Consider the following 20024-nt stretch of genomic DNA (forward strand, 5'->3'; position numbering starts at 1 on the left):
TGTCCGTGTGTGTGTTCTGTGTTTGTGTGTGTCAGTGTGTACATACATGAGTGGTCCTAGACTGACAGTCAGCCCCTACAGCAGGCAGGTCTGTCCCCTCACCTCTATAGGGGTTATAGATGGTGATGGTCTCAGTGAGAGTCAGTGATAGTCGGGTCAGATGACTCCCTGGTTGTGTGTCTGTTGCGGCCTCAGACTGCTGGTTGGACTGGACCTGGGAGACTGTTGCTGGAGATGTGCTGGAGATGGACTGAGGCTGAGCTTGGGTTGAGACTGGGCTGGGGTTGAGACTGGGCTGGGGTTGAGACTGGGCTGGGGTTGAGACTACGCTAGGGTTTAGACTGGGCTGGGGTTGAGACTGGGCTGGGGTTGAGACTGGGCTGGGGTTGAGACTGGGCTTGGATTGAGACTGGGCTGGGGTTGAGACTGGGCTGGGGTTGAGACTGGGCTGGGGTTGAGACTGGCCTTGGGTTGAGACTGGACTGGGGTTGAGACTGGGCTGGGGTTGAGACTGGGCTTGGATTGGATTGAGACTGGGCTGGGGTTGAGACTGGGCTGGGGTTGAGACTGGGCTGGAGTTGAGACTGGGCTGGGGTTGAGACTGGACTGAGGTTGAGACTGGGCTGGGGTTGAGACTGGGCTGGGGTTGAGACTACGCTAGGGTTTAGACTGGACTGGGGTTGAGACTGGGCTGGGGTTGAGACTGGGCTGGGGTTGAGACTGGGCTTGGATTGAGACTGGGCTGGGGTTGAGACTGGGCTTGGCTTGAGACTGGGCTGGGGTTGAGACTGGGCTGGGGTTGAGACTGGACTGAGGCCCCTAATCCCCCTCTTCTCCCCAGCTGGTCCCTCGGACCCCAGGATCACACACAGGGTCACCCAGGGCCAGCAGCTGCTGGGGGTGCGGGGGGTTAGGGCTGGTCATCCCCCCCGACATCTGTTCCTCTGTACCCCACAATACATACCCCCGCACACTCCAACACGCTGCACTGGCCTTATGGTATATCTTAGCTCACTCAAGATCATTCCTATTCATATTAACATCTATGTGTAAGACTGTGAACAGCTCAGCTACAGTGTTTTTAGCTGTTTCTTGAGCAGGTGTGTTTGTGTTAGTAGGTCTAGTGTGTGTGTTTGTGTGTGTGTTTGTCGGAGGCTGTGTCTATGTGTGTGTATGGGGGTATCTGTTGCATTGTTTAGCGGTGGCCAGCTGCTTGGTATTCCCTGTGTCGTCGTTCCCCCCCCCCCTCTGTTGTTGAGTGAAGTGGCCCTGTTAGACGTGGCGTGGCCCATTGTCCCCGGTGGGAACAAAGCCAGGCCTGTGAGCCTTGTCAAGGGCCCTACTCCTTCTACACCGCAAGGCCCTGGCCCACAGCACGATGGGGCCTACCTAGCACCCGGCACAGCAGCGCTCAACTCGCTCTGCACCACCACACGGCTCTGCTCTGCACTCTAACGAACCAACTAACACTGCTCAGTCTCACACAGACACACCACCGTCGGCATGGAAACCACGGGGCCCAGAACTCCAAACTGTAGAAGCTTTCATAGAGAGAGAAAGAGTGGGAAATAGGGGGAGGAAATATAAAGGGATAAAGAGGGAAGTGGAGATGGAGAGAAGTGAATGGGAGAGGGGAAATGGTAGGAGGGGTTTGGATGAGGAGAGGTGGCAGGCAGATTTAAAGAGAAATAACTATCTAAAAGATGAAGAGTGAGACGCAAAGAAACCCCAGGAGGCCTGTTCTAATTCCTGTTGTCTCTCCCCCAAGGGTACGAGGGCACACTGTGCGAGAGCAACACCAACAACTGCCAGCCCGACCCGTGCCACCACGGCACCTGCGTGGACGGCATCGCCAGCTACACGTGTAACTGTGAGGCGGGCTACACGGGCTACCGCTGCGAGAACCAGCTGAACGAGTGCCACAGTAACCCCTGCCAGAATGGGGGCAAGTGTGTGGACCTGGTCAACAAGTACATCTGCCAGTGTCAGCATGGTACCTCAGGTGAGAGAGCAGTACCAACAGAGATTCATAACACTAAATATCTTCTACTTTATTCTGGTTATAGACACAGATTTTCTGCTGGGGTCTCTGTCATAGTACTGCTGTTTGATTGGCGTTCTCTCTCTTGTACACACAGGTACCAACTGTGAGATTAACTTTGATGACTGCGCCAGCAAACCATGTGACTATGGCATCTGCAAGGACGGCATCAACCGCTACGACTGCGTGTGCAAACCAGGCTTCACCGGCCCTCTGTGCAACGTGGAGATGGACGAGTGCTCGTCCGGACCCTGCCGGAACGGGGGGACGTGTGTGGACGAGGAGAACGGCTTCCACTGCCAGTGTCCCGAGGGCTTCCAGCCTCCCTACTGTTTCTCCCAGGTGGACGAGTGTGGCAGCAACCCCTGTGTGCACGGCGCCTGCAGAGATGACATCAACGGCTACCGCTGTGACTGTGAGCCCGGCTGGGTGGGGAAGAACTGTGACCTAGATCGTAATGACTGTCTGCCCAGCCCCTGTCAGAACGCTGGCACCTGCATTGATCAGCTGAACGGATTCACCTGCAAGTGTCGCCAGGGCTTCAGAGGTGAGCCTGCTGTCCTACCCCAAACCTTATCTCTATCCCCGACCCTATCTCTATCCCCAACCCTATCTCTATCCCTAACCCTATCTCTATCCCTAATTAGCCCTATCTCTACGCCTAACCCTATCTCTATCCCTAACCTTAACCCTATCTCTATCCCAAACCCTATATCTATCCCTAACTCTATCCCTAACCCTATCCCTAACCCTATCTCTATCCCTAACCCTAACCCTATCTCTATCCCAAACCCTATATCTATCCCTAACCCTATCTCTATCCCTAACCCTATCTCTATCCCAAACCCTATATCTATCCCTAACCCTAACCCTATCTCTATCCCTAACCTTATCCCTAACCCTATCTCTATCCCAAACTCTATCCCTAACCCTATCTCTATCCCTAACCCTATCTCTATCCCTAACCCTCTCTCTAACCCTATATCTATCCCTAACCCTATCTCTATCCCTAACCCTATCTCTATCCCTAACCCTATCTCTATCCCTAACCCTATCTCTATCCCTAACCCTCTCTCTAACCCTATCTCTATCCCTAACCCTATCTCTATCCCTAACCCTATCTCTACCCCTAACCCTGGCTCTACCCCAAACCCTATCTCTATCCCTAACCCTGACTCGATCCCTAACCCTGACTCTATCCCTAACCCTGACTCTACCCCAAACCCTATCTCTATTCCGAACCCTGACTCTAGACACACAGAGGCACTACAAACATACACCAGGCACCCGTGATGTATACACTCTCACAGTATACACACACATGGTAGATAAACACCAATGACTGTTTGAAAATAAACTTGGAGATGCATGTATGCACCAAAACATTTGAACATCTACAGACCGTGTAAACTTCTGTACGTTGTTCTCATGCCAACTGATGCTTCACACAACTCAAGAGGCCTTGTTTGGTTTGGTTTCCAGATCATCCATAAAGGGTCCCATAACGCCCCCTAGTGTATATCTAAAAGAACTGCAGAGAGTGACAGAGTTTACTTAGTAAGGTTTATCCCCATGTTAAATGAACCTACTCAATGACTCTACTCTGTATCGTAATCTAACGCATCTCCCTTGTGTTCGCTCTGTCCTGCGTTGCCTAGGTAACCTGTGCCAGGTAAACATCAACGAATGTTCGTCCAGTCCGTGTCTGAACCAGGGCACGTGTGTGGACGGCGTGGCCAGTTTCACCTGTCTGTGTGAGCTGCCCTACAGCGGGCCCACCTGTGCCGACGTGCTCACCCCCTGCTCCCCCAACCCCTGCGCCAACCATGCCCTGTGCACCAACACACCTGACTACCTGGGCTACCAGTGCAACTGCCAGCAAGGATGGCAAGGTCAGCTGTGCAACATTGACGTGAACGAGTGCATCGCCAACCCGTGTAAGAACCGTGGTACCTGCACCAACACACTGGGAGGGTTTGTGTGCTCCTGCCGCGGCGGCTTCACCGGACCCAACTGTGAGACGGACATCAATGACTGTGCCCCTAGTGAGTGACCAATGAGAGACTAGCAATATTCTATTACTGTACTTCATTATCCATAGGACCACAGTCTCTGCTGCTGCTGTACAATACTGGCCTCCATATCTGCTTCTACTTCCTCCAACTCCAGTTTATCACATTATCCATAGAACTATAGTACTGTATAGACATATCATCCTCCTCTCCCTCCATCCCTAACCCCTCTCTCTCTCTCTCTCTGTCTTCCTGCAGACCCGTGTCTGAGTGGGGGTTCCTGTACGGACGGTGTGAACTCGTTCCGCTGCAGCTGTCTGCCAGGCTTCACGGGGCCTCGCTGTGCCGTGGAGGTGAACGAGTGTCAGAGCGCCCCCTGTAAGAACGGAGGCACCTGCACAGACTACGTCAACAGCTACACCTGCACCTGCAGACCTGGCTTCACTGGCATTAACTGTGAGACCAACATCCCAGACTGCACTGAAAGGTGAGTCTCATAGTCCGCTGTGTTTGTGTGCGTGCACGTGTGCCCTTTGTGACCTTTGAAACAGTGCGTGTTCTGATGTGTGCAGAATGGATCAGCAGTGATGATTTAACTATATTTTACCCTACACCCACAGCTCATGCTTCAACGGAGGTACCTGTACAGACAAGATCAACGGCTACTCCTGTACCTGTCGCTCAGGCTTCACAGGCTCCCACTGCCAGTATGAGGTGAATGAGTGTGACTCCCAGCCCTGCCTCAACGGAGGGGTCTGCCAGGACGCTCTGGAGTCCTTCCGCTGCTCCTGCCCCAAGGGATACACAGGCAACCGCTGCCAGGTACACACACAGCATATACTATACTATTATATACTATACAATTATATTCTATACAATATTTTATATTCTATACTATTCTGTTCTATACTATTCTATACTATTATATTCTATACTATTTTTTGCTACACAATACTATTATATTCTATACTATTCTTTTCTATACTATACTATTATATTCTATACTATTCTTTTCTATACTATACTATAATATTCTATACTATTCTATATGATACTACTATATTCTATTCTTTACTATTCTTTTCTATACTATTATATTCTATACTTTTCCATTATTTTCTATACTATGCTAATCTATTATATTCTATACTATTCTTTTCTATACTATTCTATACTATTCTATACTATTCTATACTAATCCAGAAAGCATTAATACAAACACATGTTCAGATACTGTGGTGTTAAGCTGGTTCTCTTCTCTGTGTCTCCAGATGCCAGTGGACTGGTGCAGACGCTCGTCTCCCTGTCAGAACGGAGGGCGCTGTCGTCAGAAGGACGCCTCCTTCTCCTGTGAGTGTCTGGGAGGCTGGTCTGGACGCTACTGTGACATCCCTGGGGTTTCCTGTGAGGTTGCCGCGCTCAAGAGAGGTACGGGCGCATGCTCTGTTCTTGTTATTTGTGTGTGTGTGTGTGTGTGTGTGTGTGTGTGTGTGTGTGTGTGTGTGTGTGTGTGTGTGTGTGTGTGTGTGTGTGTGTTTACTGTAAGTGTTTAGCGCAGCGGTGTCAAACTCATTTTGCCCCAGGGGCCGCATTCGGTCTTCAACGAGGTCCAGAGGGTCACACACATCTTTATATTTCCTCTCCATCAAAGTTAGCAAAGAATTGTCCTCTATCCATAGTTGTGGGATTTTCTGATGCTCCCTGACGGTCTAGCCTCATTTTGGTGATTATTAGCGAGCTGGAAACAATCAAGAAACTGTATGAATGTAGGTCCATTATCATTACTACACTGTTTCCATTTGGTTTTAGTCATTTTAAAGTATATTGAGTTCGTACATATATATTTTGTTTTACTCAAACCACCCACAGGACGTATGTTTGACACCCCTGGTTTAGCGCATGTATGCAGTATGTGTTTGTATTTATACCGTGGTATAACCGTCCCCGTCTCTTGTCTGCTCCCAGGCCTCCAGACAGACGAGCTGTGTCATCACGGAGGTCACTGTGTCAACACAGGCAACACCCACTACTGTAAGTGTCCCACAGACTACACAGACAGCTACTGTGAGAGCCAGGTGGACCACTGTGAGGACAAACACTGTCGCAACGGCGCCACCTGCAGGGGCTACGTGGGAGGATACCAGTGTGACGTGAGTCGGATTAGTCAAGTCAGAATTGTGTATAAACTGCAGTTTGTCTAATAACTCTGACGTGAATGTGTTGATGTTGTAATATGGTTGTAGATATGATGTTAATGGTATGTGTCTATGGCCCTACAGTGTATGCCGGGCTACACCGGAGAGAACTGTGAGATGGAGGTCAACGAGTGCCAGTCTCACCCGTGTCAGAACGGTGGCACCTGCATTGACCTGGTGGGACACTACATCTGCTCCTGCCCACCTGGCACCTTGGGTATGTCCTCTTCATGTCCTCACCCATGTCCTCTTCTGTACTCACCCATGTCCTCTTCTGTACTCACAACCTGTCCTCTTCCATACTCACAACATGTCCTCTTCCATACTCACAACATGTCCTCTTCTATACTCACAACCTGTCCTCTTCCATACTCACAACATGTCCTCTTCCATACTCACAACATGTCCTCTTCTGTACTCACAACATGTCCTCTTCTGGCCTCACAACATGTCCTCTTCCATACTCACAACATGTCCTCTTCCATACTCACAACATGTTCTCTTCCATACTCACAACATGTCCTCTTCCATACTCACAACATGTCCTCTTCCATACTCACAACATGTCCTCTTCCATACTCACAACATGTCCTCTTCCATACTCACAACATGTCCTCTTCCATACTCACAACATGTCCTCTTCCATACTCACAACATGTCCTCTTCCATACTCACAACATGTCCTCTTCCATACTCACAGCGTGTCCTCTTCCATACTCACAACATGTCCTCTTCCATACTCACAACATGTCCTCTTCCATACTCACAGCGTGTCCTCTTCCATACTCACAACATGTCCTCTTCCATACTCACAACATGTTCTCTTCCATACTCACAGCGTGTCCTCTTCCATACTCACAACGTGTCCTCTTCCATACTCACAACATGTCCTCTTCCATACTCACAACATGTTCTCTTCCATACTCACAGCGTGTCCTCTTCCATACTCACAACGTGTCCTCTTCCATACTCACAACATGTCCTCTTCCATACTCACAAAATGTTCTCTTCCATACTCACAACATGTCCTCTTCCATACTCACAACGTGTCCTCTTCCATACTCACAAAATGTTCTCTTCCATACTCACACCATGTTCTCTTCCATACTCACAAAATGTTCTCTTCCATACTCACAACATGTCCTCTTCCATACTCACAACGTGTCCTCTTCCATACTCACAACGTGTCCTCTTCCATACTCACACCATGTTCTCTTCCATACTCACAACGTGTACCGTTATTTCCTTGTGAAGTGAATAAAGAGGAGAGAATCCTATAGTGAGTATAGTTACATGCACACAATAATACGAGTATTGTGGATAGTCAGATTAACATATTAGTTAGTTTAAAACATTTACATGCTTTGCAAGAAGAACGATTTCCCTAATAATCCTGTTTGCATGGACACATCTGAAATCAGGCTGCCCGATAGAACTTTGATGAATGCAGAAAATTGCCAATCAAAATAAACTGTCTACCACAGCGGCCATGTTATTTTTGGGAGGCCTATTTGATAGACTTCCCTATCTGAGTTTGGACATGTAAAGTTTGTATGTGAAAGCTACTTCTGGGATGCATACTTTCAGCTTTTCCGAACTCACTTCACTCGTGCAGAAGGGAGGCTGGGCTGCTGGTGCTGCCTGGTACATGTACAGATCAAATACCCTGCTGGTGCTGCCTGGTACATGTACAGATCAAATACACTACTGGTGCTGCCTGGTACATGTACAGATCAAATACACTGCTGGTGCTGCCTGGTACATGTACAGATCAAATACACTACTGGTGCTGCCTGGTACATGTACAGATCAAATACACTACTGGTGCTGCCTGGTACATGTACAGATCAAATACACTACTGGTGCTGCCTGGTACATGTACAGATCAAATACACTACTGGTGCTGCCTGGTACATGTACAGATCAAATACACTACTGGTGCTGCCTGGTACATGTACAGATCAAATACACTACTGAAAGTCAGATTAAGCCGTTAACATGTCCTAATAATTAGAGAAGATTGCTCAGAAAACCAGGTGTTTTAATCGGCGTATGCTTACTACCATTATAACCTTACGCTGATTAAGATAAGCAGAGTAAGGTGTTTACATGACTAATGCCATACTCTGCCTACTGCCATAATCCGTTTGATATTTCATTACTAGTGTGCATGTAAACATACTCAATATTGATAGCTGTCCATCTCTCCTACAGGTGTTCTGTGTGAGATCAACGAGGATGACTGTGCTCCTCCTCTGAGGCTGCGCGGGACTCCTCCTAAGTGTCTGAACAACGGTACCTGTGTGGACAGGGTGGGGGGCTACCGCTGTAACTGTCCCCCTGGCTTCACTGGAGAGAGGTGTGAGGGGGACATCAACGAGTGTCACTCCAACCCCTGCAGCCCCGCCAACAGTCTGGACTGCATCCAGCTCCCCAACGACTACCAGTGTGTCTGCAAGCCCGGCTTCACAGGTAAGGAGGGTGCGCTTGTGTGTATAGTCGTATTGTTGTGTATATAAATGTGTGTGTTTGTATCTGTTTGCGCCACTCTAACGTGTGTGTGTGTTATTGTGTGCAGGTCGGCGGTGCCAGAGCAGGTTCAGTGTGTGCGAGTCTCAGCCCTGTCAGAACGGAGGGGCCTGTTCTGTCTCCAGCAGCTCAGCCCTTGGATACGCCTGTACCTGTCAGCTGGTAAGTATCAACATGTCACTGTCGCACACTTTTACCCAGTGTCTAGTCCGCCTGTGGAAACAGCTGATATTTCTACAACCATCTCTGTCTCCCTGAACTTCCCTGCTCACAGAGGATAACCTAGAACCATATGTCAAAGCCCCCTGGATTTATTACCATGCTACCGTCCTGTAGTTGACCACATCTGTTTCTTACCCACACTGCCGTTGTATGTGATTGTTCTCCCTCCTCAGGGCTATGCTGGGAACAACTGTGAGAGGAGGATGACGTGTCGGGAGTTGTCTTGCTATAATGGAGGTAGTTGTGCTCTGACCACGCGGGGCGCCCGCTGTACCTGCCTGACAGGCTACGCCGGGCCCCAGTGCCAGCACCGTAGTAACGAGGGCTGCTCCTCCCAGCCGTGCCGCAACGGAGGCCTCTGCACCGAGGAGACCAGCTTCCCCTTCTTCCTCTGCCAGTGTGCCCAAGGCTGGACGGGCAAGCGCTGCGAGCAGGGCAGCACCAGGCTGGTAGAGACCCTTCCGCCGCCCGCCTGCACCCTGGCCGACTGCCACGGCAAGGCCAACGACGGTGTCTGCGACAAGGAGTGCAACACATTCCCCTGCCGCTGGGACGGGGGCGACTGCTCGCTGGCGGTGAACCCGTGGGCGCGCTGCACCGACCCGCGCTGCTGGCGTGTCTTCAACAACAGCCAGTGTGACGAGTCGTGCAACAACGCCGACTGCCTCTACGACAACTTTGACTGCAAGAACAAGGAGAAAATCTGCAAGTAAGTACTCCACCACCAGCATTCTGTTCTGGACTCTCATTCTTTCACCTTACCCTCTATATGAAACCCTCTAAGCTGATCTCTGTAACTCTCTGTCTCCACCAGTCCCATCTACGAGGCGTACTGCATCGACCACTACGCTGACGGCCGCTGTGACCAGGGCTGTAACTCAGAGGAGTGTGGCTGGGACGGTCTGGACTGTGCAGGGAAGGTTCCAGAGAACCTGGCTGACGGGGTGCTGGTCCTGGTGGTCCTGCTACCCCCGGACGAACTCGTGAATACGGCCCCTGCCTTCCTGCAGAAGCTCAGCGCCATCCTGAGAACCACCCTGCGCTTCCACCTGGACCACAACGGAGAGCCCATGATCCATCCGTACACCGGCAAAGAGGCGCGCATCAAACGAGAGCTGCAGCCCCACCAGGAGGTCATTGGGTCCATAGTGTACCTGGAGATAGACAACCGTCTGTGTTCCCAGCGGTCTGACGACTGTTTCCCGTCGGCAGACAGCGCAGCAGACTACCTGGGAGCCCTGTCAGCCGTGGAGATGCTCCACTTCCCCTACCCCATCAAAGAAGTCCGCGGTGAGCAGAAACCCACTGACACTATACCAGGATACAGAGATAACGTTACAAACATTTATATACATGTCATTTCTCCATCAAATACTGTAACCACAGCTCGTATACTAAAGTCCTTGTTATAACATGTAGGTGAGAAGATGCAAGGCCCTGTAGACATGCCAGAGTGGGGCAAGCTGATGCTGGTGGGCATGGCAGCCCTGTTCCTATTGGTCATCCTGGTGGTGGGCGTGCTGATTGGCCGCAGGAAGAGAGAACACAGCACCCTGTGGTTCCCCGAGGGCTTCTTCCCCAAGAAGGAACCCAGCAGCAACAAGAACCGCAGGGAACCCTTAGGCCAGGATGCACTGGGCATGAAGTGAGTAACCACACTGTTGTGTCCTCAGTACACTTACAGCACTCCTATGGTGACTCCAAATCAATGTATCTGCTCCACTATGGTAGTGTGACTGTGTGTTACCTGTCTCTCTCCAGATACATGCCCAAGACGGTGGAGGAGTCTCTGCTTGGTGACCACAGTGACTCGTGGATCGACACAGACTGCCCCGAGGCCAAGAGACTGAAGGTTGAGGAGCCCAGCATCCTGTCAGACAGTGAAGACACTGTAGACTGTAGACAGTGGACCCAGCACCACCTAGCGGCTGCAGACATCCGCATGCCCCCCTCCATGGCCCTCACCCCGCCCCAGGGAGAGTTCGACCAGGACTGCATGGACGTCAACGTCCGAGGACCTGGTCAGTATTGAAATGAATCACATGGAGCGTCGTTGTGTCATGAGCAGTGTTGTATGTGTCTGGACTGGAATCCTTGAGGCTGTAGTATATCCTTTAAAAACCACTCCTCCTGATTCGTATTTCCGGTGTTTATTGTTAACGTAAACTCGTACATCGCCTTGGTCCGTACAATTGCCCTTATTTAAGCGCCCCAAAAACGTAATACTTCCAGATCAACTGTAATGTCAATACCATTGTAAAGCACAATTTATCCCCTTTCCAACAGAATCAATTACATGACCTAAACGCTGCCAGTTTCTGCATAATTCAAGCAGGCAATGAGCCCCGTCGGGTCTTTTTAAAAATGACGGGTGGGGAAGCGAAACTAATGCGTGATAGTGAGAAGGAGAGATGTTGTGTGGGAAAATTGCTTTTTTTCACTCGATCTATCCAACTTATCACCTTATCGCCTCTAAAATGTAAATAAAACACTATAAAGAGTTTATATAATGTGTCATTACATACCTATTTGAAGGTTTGTGTCGAATTTGAATCTGGTTTTTAGGGCGGTGCTAAAGTGATCTTAGAAGTAAACAGCGGCTTTGAGAATGATGATCGCATGCAATGATGACGCAAAAAATGACTAGGTATCCTCTCCTTACCCCCGTCACTGTCCATTTCTTGTTTTTAAACGATGAGAGAAGTGCTACACCTGTTGGAGAGAGATTGTAAGTCAGAAGTAGTTGCTTTATGCGTGCTGTACGTTACGACATGACACGTCACGATGTAACGGAGGGTCCGTTTTTTCAACTTTTCTCCAATACTATAGAGCCATTACCATGTCGATCAACGCTTGAATAGAAACCTAGTTCACACCCCCGATTTTGAAGTCAACACAGTCGCTACAGTCCCATTAGTTTTCTTTGTAGCCTCGTTTGAATGTTGCGGTTGCGCACATTTGTACGGAATGGGGTGAGTTTACTTTAGTTGCTACGTTTGAGCTCTTTGATCTGTTCCTGTCCATTGTGTTTTGATTGACACATTGACTGACCCTTTGCCTCTCCCGTCCTTCTCCCCTCCAGACGGTTTCACCCCTCTGATGCTGGCGTCGTTCTGCGGAGGCGGTCTGGAGCCCGAGCTCCCCGAGGAGGAGGAGTCAGAGGAGTGTTCTGCCAACATCATCTCTGACCTCATCTACCAGGGCGCCACATTGGCCGCCCAGACGGACCGCACCGGAGAGACCGCCCTTCACCTGGCTGCCCGCTACGCCCGCGCTGACGCCGCCAAGCGGCTGTTGGACGCCGGGGCCGACGCCAACGCGCAGGACAACACAGGGCGCACGCCGCTACACGCCGCCGTGGCTGCCGATGCCCAGGGGGTCTTCCAGGTAAACACACTTTTCAGATGCTTAATGTTTAATGTTATATCTTCACACTTACTCAATGTATTCCTCTGTCTTTCTATACGCAGTATTACACATGTAAGACTTGACTTTGCTACTTCTTACGGTTGCCCACTTTCTGAGTAGACTGCTGTGTCATCTGCCAGACTGACATGTTATTTCTCCCTGTCTGTCCTGGTTAGATTCTGATCCGTACCCGAGCTACAGACCTGGACTCTCGTATGTACGACGGCTCCACCGCCCTGATCCTGGCTGCCCGCCTGGCCGTAGAGGGCATGGTGGAGGAACTTATCACCTGCCACGCAGACATCAACTCTGTCGACGAATTGGGTACGTGATTGGCTAAACTAGTGTGTGAGTGTGTGTGTTGAAGAGAGAGTTGATGCAGTTAAATGGTGATGCTGTGTTTCGTGGTAAGAGGTAGGATGAGTAACAACAGTGTGTGTTCCTCCCATCCCAGGTAAATCTGCTCTGCACTGGGCAGCTGCTGTCAACAACGTGGAGGCCACCATGGCCCTGCTGAAGCACGGAGCCAACAAAGACATGCAGGACCTCAAGGTACACACAACCCTCCACCTATATCTACAACTGTCAGCTCCACACAGTCATACAGTCTTGAATATATAGAGATATTGAGGAGCCAACATGTCTATTTCTCTCTCTCTCTCTCTCTCTCTCTCTCTCTCTCTGTATATTAGGAGGAGACGCCTCTCTTCCTGGCGGCGCGTGAGGGTAGTTGTGAGGCGGTCAAGGTCCTCCTGGCCCACTTTGCCAACAGGGAGATAACTGACCATATGGACCGTCTGCCACGGGACATCGCCCAGGAGAGAATGCACCATGACATCGTTCAGCTGCTGGATGAGTACAACACAGTGAGGAGCCCCCAGGGCCACGGAGGGGCCCCACACCACCTGGCCGGGGGACACACCCTGTCCCCCCTCATGTGCCCCCCCAGCGCCTTCATGCCCGGCCTGAAGAACACCCCCCAGGGGAAGAAGAGTCGCCGCCCCGGGGCAAAGGGTTCAGGTCTGGGAGGGCAGCATGCCCAGAACCTCAAGGATTCAGCTAAGGCCCGCAACAAGAAGCTGACCCTGGACATGCAGAGCGCCCTGCTGGAGAGCTCTGTCACCCTGTCGCCCGTCGACTCCCTGGACTCCCCCCGCGGAGGGGCCAACAACGCCGGCTACATCACCAACCCCTGCTCCCCGGTCGCCATGCCTTCCTCGGGGCTCTTCCACTCCATGTCGGTGCCCAGCACTCCCATGGTGCACAGCAGCATGATGGACGGCTCTGGCCCCTTCGCTGTGTCTCTGGCCCAGCTCAACGACCTGGGAGATGGAGGCATGTCCATGCAGGGCCGCGTGTCCATGGCCAGCCAGGTCAACCAGGGCCCCCACGGCTACGTGCTCAACGCCGGCCAGCTGGGGCTCAACATGGGCCTGGTGAGCCCTGTCAGCGTGCCCTTCGACTGGCACAGCCGCATGCCCTCCTCCTCCCAGTGCGGGGGACAGGTGGTGAACCTGGTCCACAGCAGCCAGGCGGGCATGCACCCTCAGAGCCCCATGCAGCAGCAGCAGAACAGCCTCATGATGCAGCAGCACCAGCAGCACCAGCAGCACCAGCAGAACCTGTACCGCAGCGCCCAGCAGGCCATGCTGCAGCCCACGCCTGTCATCGCCAGCACGCCCATCTCCCTCAGCCCCGTCAAGCTACCCTCCATCGCAGAGCAGCAGCTCCACAACCACTCCATGGCCAGCCAGCAGAGCCTCCGCATGGGCACCTCCTCCCCACCCACCCCCCAGACGACACAGCCCCCTCCAGCCTTCTTCCAGCAGCAGCAGCCTCCTCAGCCCCAGCCAGCCCCTCAGCCCACCTCTCCACAGGCCTCCCAGGCCCCTCCTCCCCAGGCCAGTGGCAGCACTGCAGGCTTGGAGGACTACCCCACCCCGCCCTCCCAGCACAGCTACACCTCCACCATGGATGCCACCCCCAAGCATTACCTCCGCCTGTCCAGCGAGCATCCCTACCTGACCCCCTCCCCAGAGTCGCCCGAGCCCTGGTCCAGCCCCTCCCCCCACTGTGTGTCTGATTGGTCAGACTCCACCCCCAGCCCGGCAGTGGCCGGTCCTGCCCAAACGCAGATCCCCCATGTCCAGGAGTCCAACGGCAAGATGCAGGTATTTGCATGAACCCCCAAGGCACCTGGTTAACACCTGGTTAACACCTGGTTAACAGAGACCTGGGGGAGAGGAGAGAGGAGATGACTGGCTGTAAAGGCCTGTGTGTCTGGAGTTTATGCGTCAGCCTGGTTCCAAGATTTCCATTGGATTTGGATTGACTGTGTTTTATCACGAGGACCGTCTGCTAGTGTTGTTTGCAGAGAAAGAGTAAAGGGAAATGTGTCTGGATATAAAAGAACAGACAATTTAATGAAGTAAGACTTATTCTGTCACAGATGGACTTGTTTTTTTATTATTATAAAAAGTATATGAAGAAAACGAAGTCTTTCATTTCAAAGACTTAGGGATGCTCTCCTGAAAAACTAACAAACTTTTAAAAAAGTAGATAAAAGAAAGCAAAAAGCAACAATGTTGAAGGGAATTCCTTTATTTTTATTTATTGTTTTTTTGTGTTTCTCAGAACTGCCTTTTCAGGTGTTTTCTCAGCCTCTTTCTGTCCGGTCCTCTCACACAGTGTTTCACACTCACCTGTTATATGGAACACATGTCTTGGGCTCACCTGAGTCCAATGGTGTTACAAGGAAAACGACTAGTGATTCAGTCACTCACTCTCCACCCAGCCCACCACCACCACCAGTGTCTAACACTCTGTAGGCAGATCAACATGGGGTTCAGACAGGAAGAGGAAGAGATCTCACCTCTCTTGACTGATGTTATTTATTTAGGCCAACAGGTAAAACGATCAGATTGGCTTGGGAACAAATATGTACTCTTTTAAGTTGGCTGTCATTAGTGATATTATGTTCTGATTTGATGAACTAGGAAAAAAAGAACTGATTACATTCCGTAGAAGTATTATGTGTAAGAATGTAGAATGATGGTGCTCTGAAGCACTTGACGGGACAAAGCGTTGGGAGGGTGATCGTGAGGTGGGGTTCTGACACTGCAATGAGGCACTCTGCTTATCCACACACAGAGCCAGGAAGGCATTTAAACATTCATTACAGTACATTCATTGGCCAGTGTTCAGTCAGACAGACAACTCAACAAAAACATTGATGTGTTAAACTTTCAACTTCCCATTGACTTAAGCCACGTTCTCCCCCAGGCCGTCTGCGTGTCAGTCCCAGGCATGCCTCGAGTCATCCTAGTCATTAGTCTCATTGGTCCTGGTCTACAGGGTTTGCCCCCCAGTCTGCCATCACTACTTCAGTCATGCTGCTTGTTTTCACTCATTCTGAATATTCATTCAGATGAGGGCATTATTATGCCAATTCTAAAATCAGCCTGTCACTGCCCTTTAGTTTAGGTTTTTACTCAGTTATGTGTTTGTTTTTTTATATGCTGTATATGTGTTGACACCATGGTTACCTTTTTGAACATCTAATTGGTGTACTAAGCTATGTTTATCAGCTGCTATTCTTTTACCACTCCCCTGCCAACATTCCTGCATGTTGCCTGTCAGTGTGATAGCATGTTTTTGACTGCCTCTATTCTAATTCGTTGACCGCTGGTCCTGTTTTTGTGTAGCCTGAGTCCCACATCTATTTGTGCTCTCTTGCCGACTCCGTTTCTGTCATTGTTGTGCATGCGAGACCGCACACATAGATCTGGGACTCAGGCTAGCTATCGTGTTGGCCAATAGAAGCACATCCTCTTGCGGTTCCATTGGTAATTGAGGTGCTGGTATGTTCTCCTGCGGTCCAGTTACGGATAAGTCTGTGTACTGATTCCAACTCTGGTGCGCTCCAGTCGTGGTCAGTCAGTCGTCAGTCAGTCGGTCAGTGTGAGGGCGTGGCTGGTGGGTTGGGACTGTTAGTGCTCTGTCACTCCTCAGGGAGGTGCTATTTTATAGCATGCAGAGGAGCGTTCCCCTGCATCTTTAGCAGCTTGCACCCCACTAGCCACGGAGAGGACATTGACATAAGACGTGGAAGGAGAGAACACTACTATGTAGTGCTGCGCCCCCCTACGGTAGCTCTTTACTATGGATGTCACTCCCCAGGGATCCAACTAACCCTCACAACCAGACCACTGCTGCTCCCTGGATAGGCTACTTACTACTGGGAAAGCCAATCAGATCCTCCTCCCCTGTTCGATTTCATGACTATGTTTCCTTCACTGGTCCAAGCCTGTTCACTATAACCAGCTACAGTACAGTCAGACCTGGGAGGTTTCTGGGTTGGACTAATACTAGGTTCAGATTCCAGTCCAGGGTTCATTTAGTGAAGTGTTTATTTGTTCTCCTTTGATTTCCTTTCCTGGCGACACTACTATGCTCTGTCTGTACATTTCAGATATCCCAACTTCTGTCTGTAAATAATGTTTGTCCTGGTTAGATCTACTTGTTTATGATGCATCTTGTGTTTCTAAAAATGATTATGTACTAAAAAGGACAAAAAGAAAATGTACTTCCTTTTAGGATTATTGTGAAAATTGAGGATGTGACTGATATTTTATTGGTCTTGTATTATTAGAAGTCATAGATATTTTCTATCATTATTAATTCCTATACTTGTTTAAAAGTAGTTTAAAAATCATTGTACATAAAAAACCGTTCCACAATGTTTCTTTCTACAGACAAAAGTTGTAAAATAAGTCACTTCTAATAAAAACTGTAGGGAACTACATTTCTGTGTATCTTTTTGCATTCATCATATTTTCACACATTTATATTTGACTTATAATAATGTACTAATTATTAAGTATTGCATGTGAATAGAGCAAATAGTTTCAAACGTAGAATATGATGTTGATTGCCGTTTTAGTGGATGGTTAAAGGCATCTCCTTTACAGCCTTCCTGAGACCTAGAAGTACTGTCTCCCTGGGTTTAGAAATGCCTTAGCATTTCTGGGTCAGTGGTATTGACAGTACTTCTTGAGTACGTTGTTACGGCGCTGAGAGTTGTGAGTTCGTGCCCATGTCGGGTGGAATTTCCACTCTGTCACATTTGCAGTGGATTTCCACTCTGTCACTATTGCACAAAAGTAAATGAGTCTACAAGGAGGGACAGGCATGTTCTTTAAATGGTATAAAACTGAACTTCCAAAGACCTTGCTATTCATAATTTTCCTCCATTTCAACGTTACTCTCGGAGCAAGGAAGGATCACAACTTTGGACAACTTCCCTAAGGTCATTTTATCCTATCAGAGAAATAATGAAGGTGAGATTGGTTACCTTGAATAGGGGGTGGGGGATTATTATTCTATAATAATGTCTTAAAGTTCAAGTTTACATTTATTGCCGGCTTTGGATGTGCTCATTCTACTACTCCCAGTGGCAGTCAATACTCTTACCATATGATATCATGCCAGTGGATTGTGTTGATGTGTATAGAAGGGGCTTTGGACACAGTGGAGTGTACACCATCTACCCTGCAGGAACAACCTCCCCCATCCAGGTCTACTGTGACATGGGCTGTGAGGACCAACCTGAGGGGGGGAAATGGACAGTGTGTACAGTGACTAGACCTTTTGTTTATAGTCTTTTGAGCTTCATCAAAGTTTGTTTCACTACCACTACCTCAGGGCTCAATCCATGTTGTTGTTTGTGCAATTAACATTTGAAGTGGAACATCTCATATTTCTGTGGAAAATCTCAAAACGCCCCTCTATTCCAGGTGATCCATGAGAGAAAGGATGGGACAGTGAACTTTTACCATGGATGGGACCAATACAGGAGTGGGTTTGGGCAGGCATCCGGAGAGTACTGGTTAGGTAAGAGCATGACGCACTGGACACATTTGAAATGTCTATGCTGAGATACGAAATGCATTAAATGTCTGTTCATGTGTATTATTACTATCTTTAGTACTCACCTCGTGTTATGTTCTCCACCAGCACCTTGTGTTCTCCCTCAGGCCTAGAAAACATCCATCTCCTCACTCAGAGGAAGAAGTATGAGTTGAGGGTGGACCTGGAGGACTTCGAAGGGGCTAAAGTCCACGTCCAGTACTCCTCCTTCTCTGTCGACTCCGAGCATGAAGGATACAAGCTGCATTTAAGTGGCTTCAAAGATGGAGGTGACGGTGAGTCTAAAGAACATTTACATTTCTCCTCCTTTCCCGTGAAATAACAGTATTACAAATCTGAAAGGACTACTTGGTCGATACAGTATGAAGAAAGTTATACTGTTGTCACGTTCTGACCATAGTTCTTGTGTGTTGTGCTTGTTTTAGTGTTGGTCAGGACGTGAGCTGGGTGGGCATTCTATGTTGTGTGTCTAGTTTGTCTGTTTCTGTGTTCGGCCTAATATGGTTCTCAATCAGAGGCAGCTGTCAATCGTTGTCCCTGATTGAGAATCATATATAGGTGGCTTGTTTTGTGTTGGGGATTTGTGGGTGGTTGTTTCCTGTCTTTGTGTTTTGTCTGCACCAGAAAGGACTGTATCGGTAAGCCACATTTGTTATTTTGTATTTGTTTAGTGTTCAGTATTTACGTAATTAAAATCATGTTGAACATGAGCTACGCTGCGTCTTGGTCCGATCCCTGCTACACCTCCTCTTCTCATGAAGAGAGGGAAGGCTGCCGTTACAACTGTAAATGGAAATGTGGAACAATTCCTTCTGCATTTCAGGAAAATCTATGGATGAACACAATGGGCAGAAGTTCTCCACCTTCGACAAAGACCAGGACACTCACGCTTCAAACTGTGCTAAATCATATCTAGGAGGATGGTGGTATGGAGAATGCCACAGTGTCAATCCCAACGGGGTATATCTGTGGGGCGACTCAATCTATGGTATTGGTATCAACTGGGTGTATTGGAAAGGTTATAAATACTCTTTAAACGCCATTGAAATGAAGATAAGGCCTGTGGAATAAGTTCAGAACCTCTCACACTGTCACGGCCGTTGAAAGAACTGGACCAAGGTGCAACGTGGTGAGCGTACATTTTCTCTTTATTAGAAAAGACGCCGAACAAAACAATAAACACTACAAAACAAACCGTGAAGCTAAAGGCTATGTGCCATAAACAAAGTCAAGAAACCAAGACAGGTGGGAAAAAGGGATACCTAAGTATGGTTCTCAATCAGAGACAACGATAGACAGCTGTCCCTGATTGAGAACCCTACCCAGCCAAACATAGAAATACAAATAATAGAACATAGACTACCCACCCCAACTCACACCCTGACCAAACCAAAATAGAGACATAAAAAGGATCTCTAAGGTCAGGGCGTGACACACACTCACACTTTGTATTCAAATATTACCTTTCAAATTATGAAAATATTTGGAAAGCCAGTGAAGTTTAAACATTTTAAAGCTAATAAATTGAAGGGAGAAAAGTTTTGCCTCGTTTTATTGAAGTGTTGCCAGTCTTACCATAAACCTTCAATACACTGTTAAAATACAGTAGTAACACACTAATGTCCTCTAAAAGCTGAAGGAACAGAAGGAGTCCAGATTGGTCTGAGACACACTGAGCCCTTAGTCCGT

At 49.1% G+C, this 20024-nt stretch overlaps 2 protein-coding genes across 2 annotated transcripts in view; both read left to right on the forward strand.

The window, feature by feature from the left end:
* LOC120037228 (neurogenic locus notch homolog protein 2-like) overlaps positions 1 to 17211 on the forward strand; it is a 40069-nt gene extending 22858 nt beyond the window's left edge. Inside the window, exons 10-27 of the mRNA XM_038983407.1 lie at positions 1769 to 2002; positions 2139 to 2588; positions 3700 to 4086; positions 4312 to 4540; positions 4674 to 4875; positions 5325 to 5481; positions 6019 to 6203; positions 6333 to 6465; positions 8463 to 8720; positions 8827 to 8939; positions 9173 to 9708; positions 9814 to 10289; positions 10419 to 10644; positions 10761 to 11020; positions 12082 to 12386; positions 12584 to 12731; positions 12862 to 12959; positions 13100 to 17211. Of these exons, the coding sequence (XP_038839335.1) occupies positions 1769 to 2002; positions 2139 to 2588; positions 3700 to 4086; positions 4312 to 4540; positions 4674 to 4875; positions 5325 to 5481; positions 6019 to 6203; positions 6333 to 6465; positions 8463 to 8720; positions 8827 to 8939; positions 9173 to 9708; positions 9814 to 10289; positions 10419 to 10644; positions 10761 to 11020; positions 12082 to 12386; positions 12584 to 12731; positions 12862 to 12959; positions 13100 to 14590 (5888 nt within the window). The 3' untranslated portion in view covers positions 14591 to 17211. The remainder of the gene's footprint in view (positions 1 to 1768; positions 2003 to 2138; positions 2589 to 3699; positions 4087 to 4311; positions 4541 to 4673; positions 4876 to 5324; positions 5482 to 6018; positions 6204 to 6332; positions 6466 to 8462; positions 8721 to 8826; positions 8940 to 9172; positions 9709 to 9813; positions 10290 to 10418; positions 10645 to 10760; positions 11021 to 12081; positions 12387 to 12583; positions 12732 to 12861; positions 12960 to 13099) is intronic.
* Positions 17212 to 17673: 462 nt separating this feature from the next.
* On the forward strand, positions 17674 to 19428 carry LOC120037261 (microfibril-associated glycoprotein 4-like). Its single transcript, XM_038983437.1, has 4 exons — positions 17674 to 17746; positions 18203 to 18299; positions 18443 to 18610; positions 19159 to 19428. The coding sequence occupies exons 1-4, from the start codon at positions 17741 to 17743 to the stop codon at positions 19404 to 19406; spliced, it is 519 nt and encodes a 172-aa protein (XP_038839365.1). The 5' UTR covers positions 17674 to 17740; the 3' UTR covers positions 19407 to 19428.
* Positions 19429 to 20024: the final 596 nt, after the last annotated feature.

The sequence above is a fragment of the Salvelinus namaycush genome, chromosome 3, assembly GCF_016432855.1.
Source record: "Salvelinus namaycush isolate Seneca chromosome 3, SaNama_1.0, whole genome shotgun sequence".
Taxonomy (NCBI): Eukaryota; Metazoa; Chordata; class Actinopteri; order Salmoniformes; family Salmonidae; genus Salvelinus; species Salvelinus namaycush.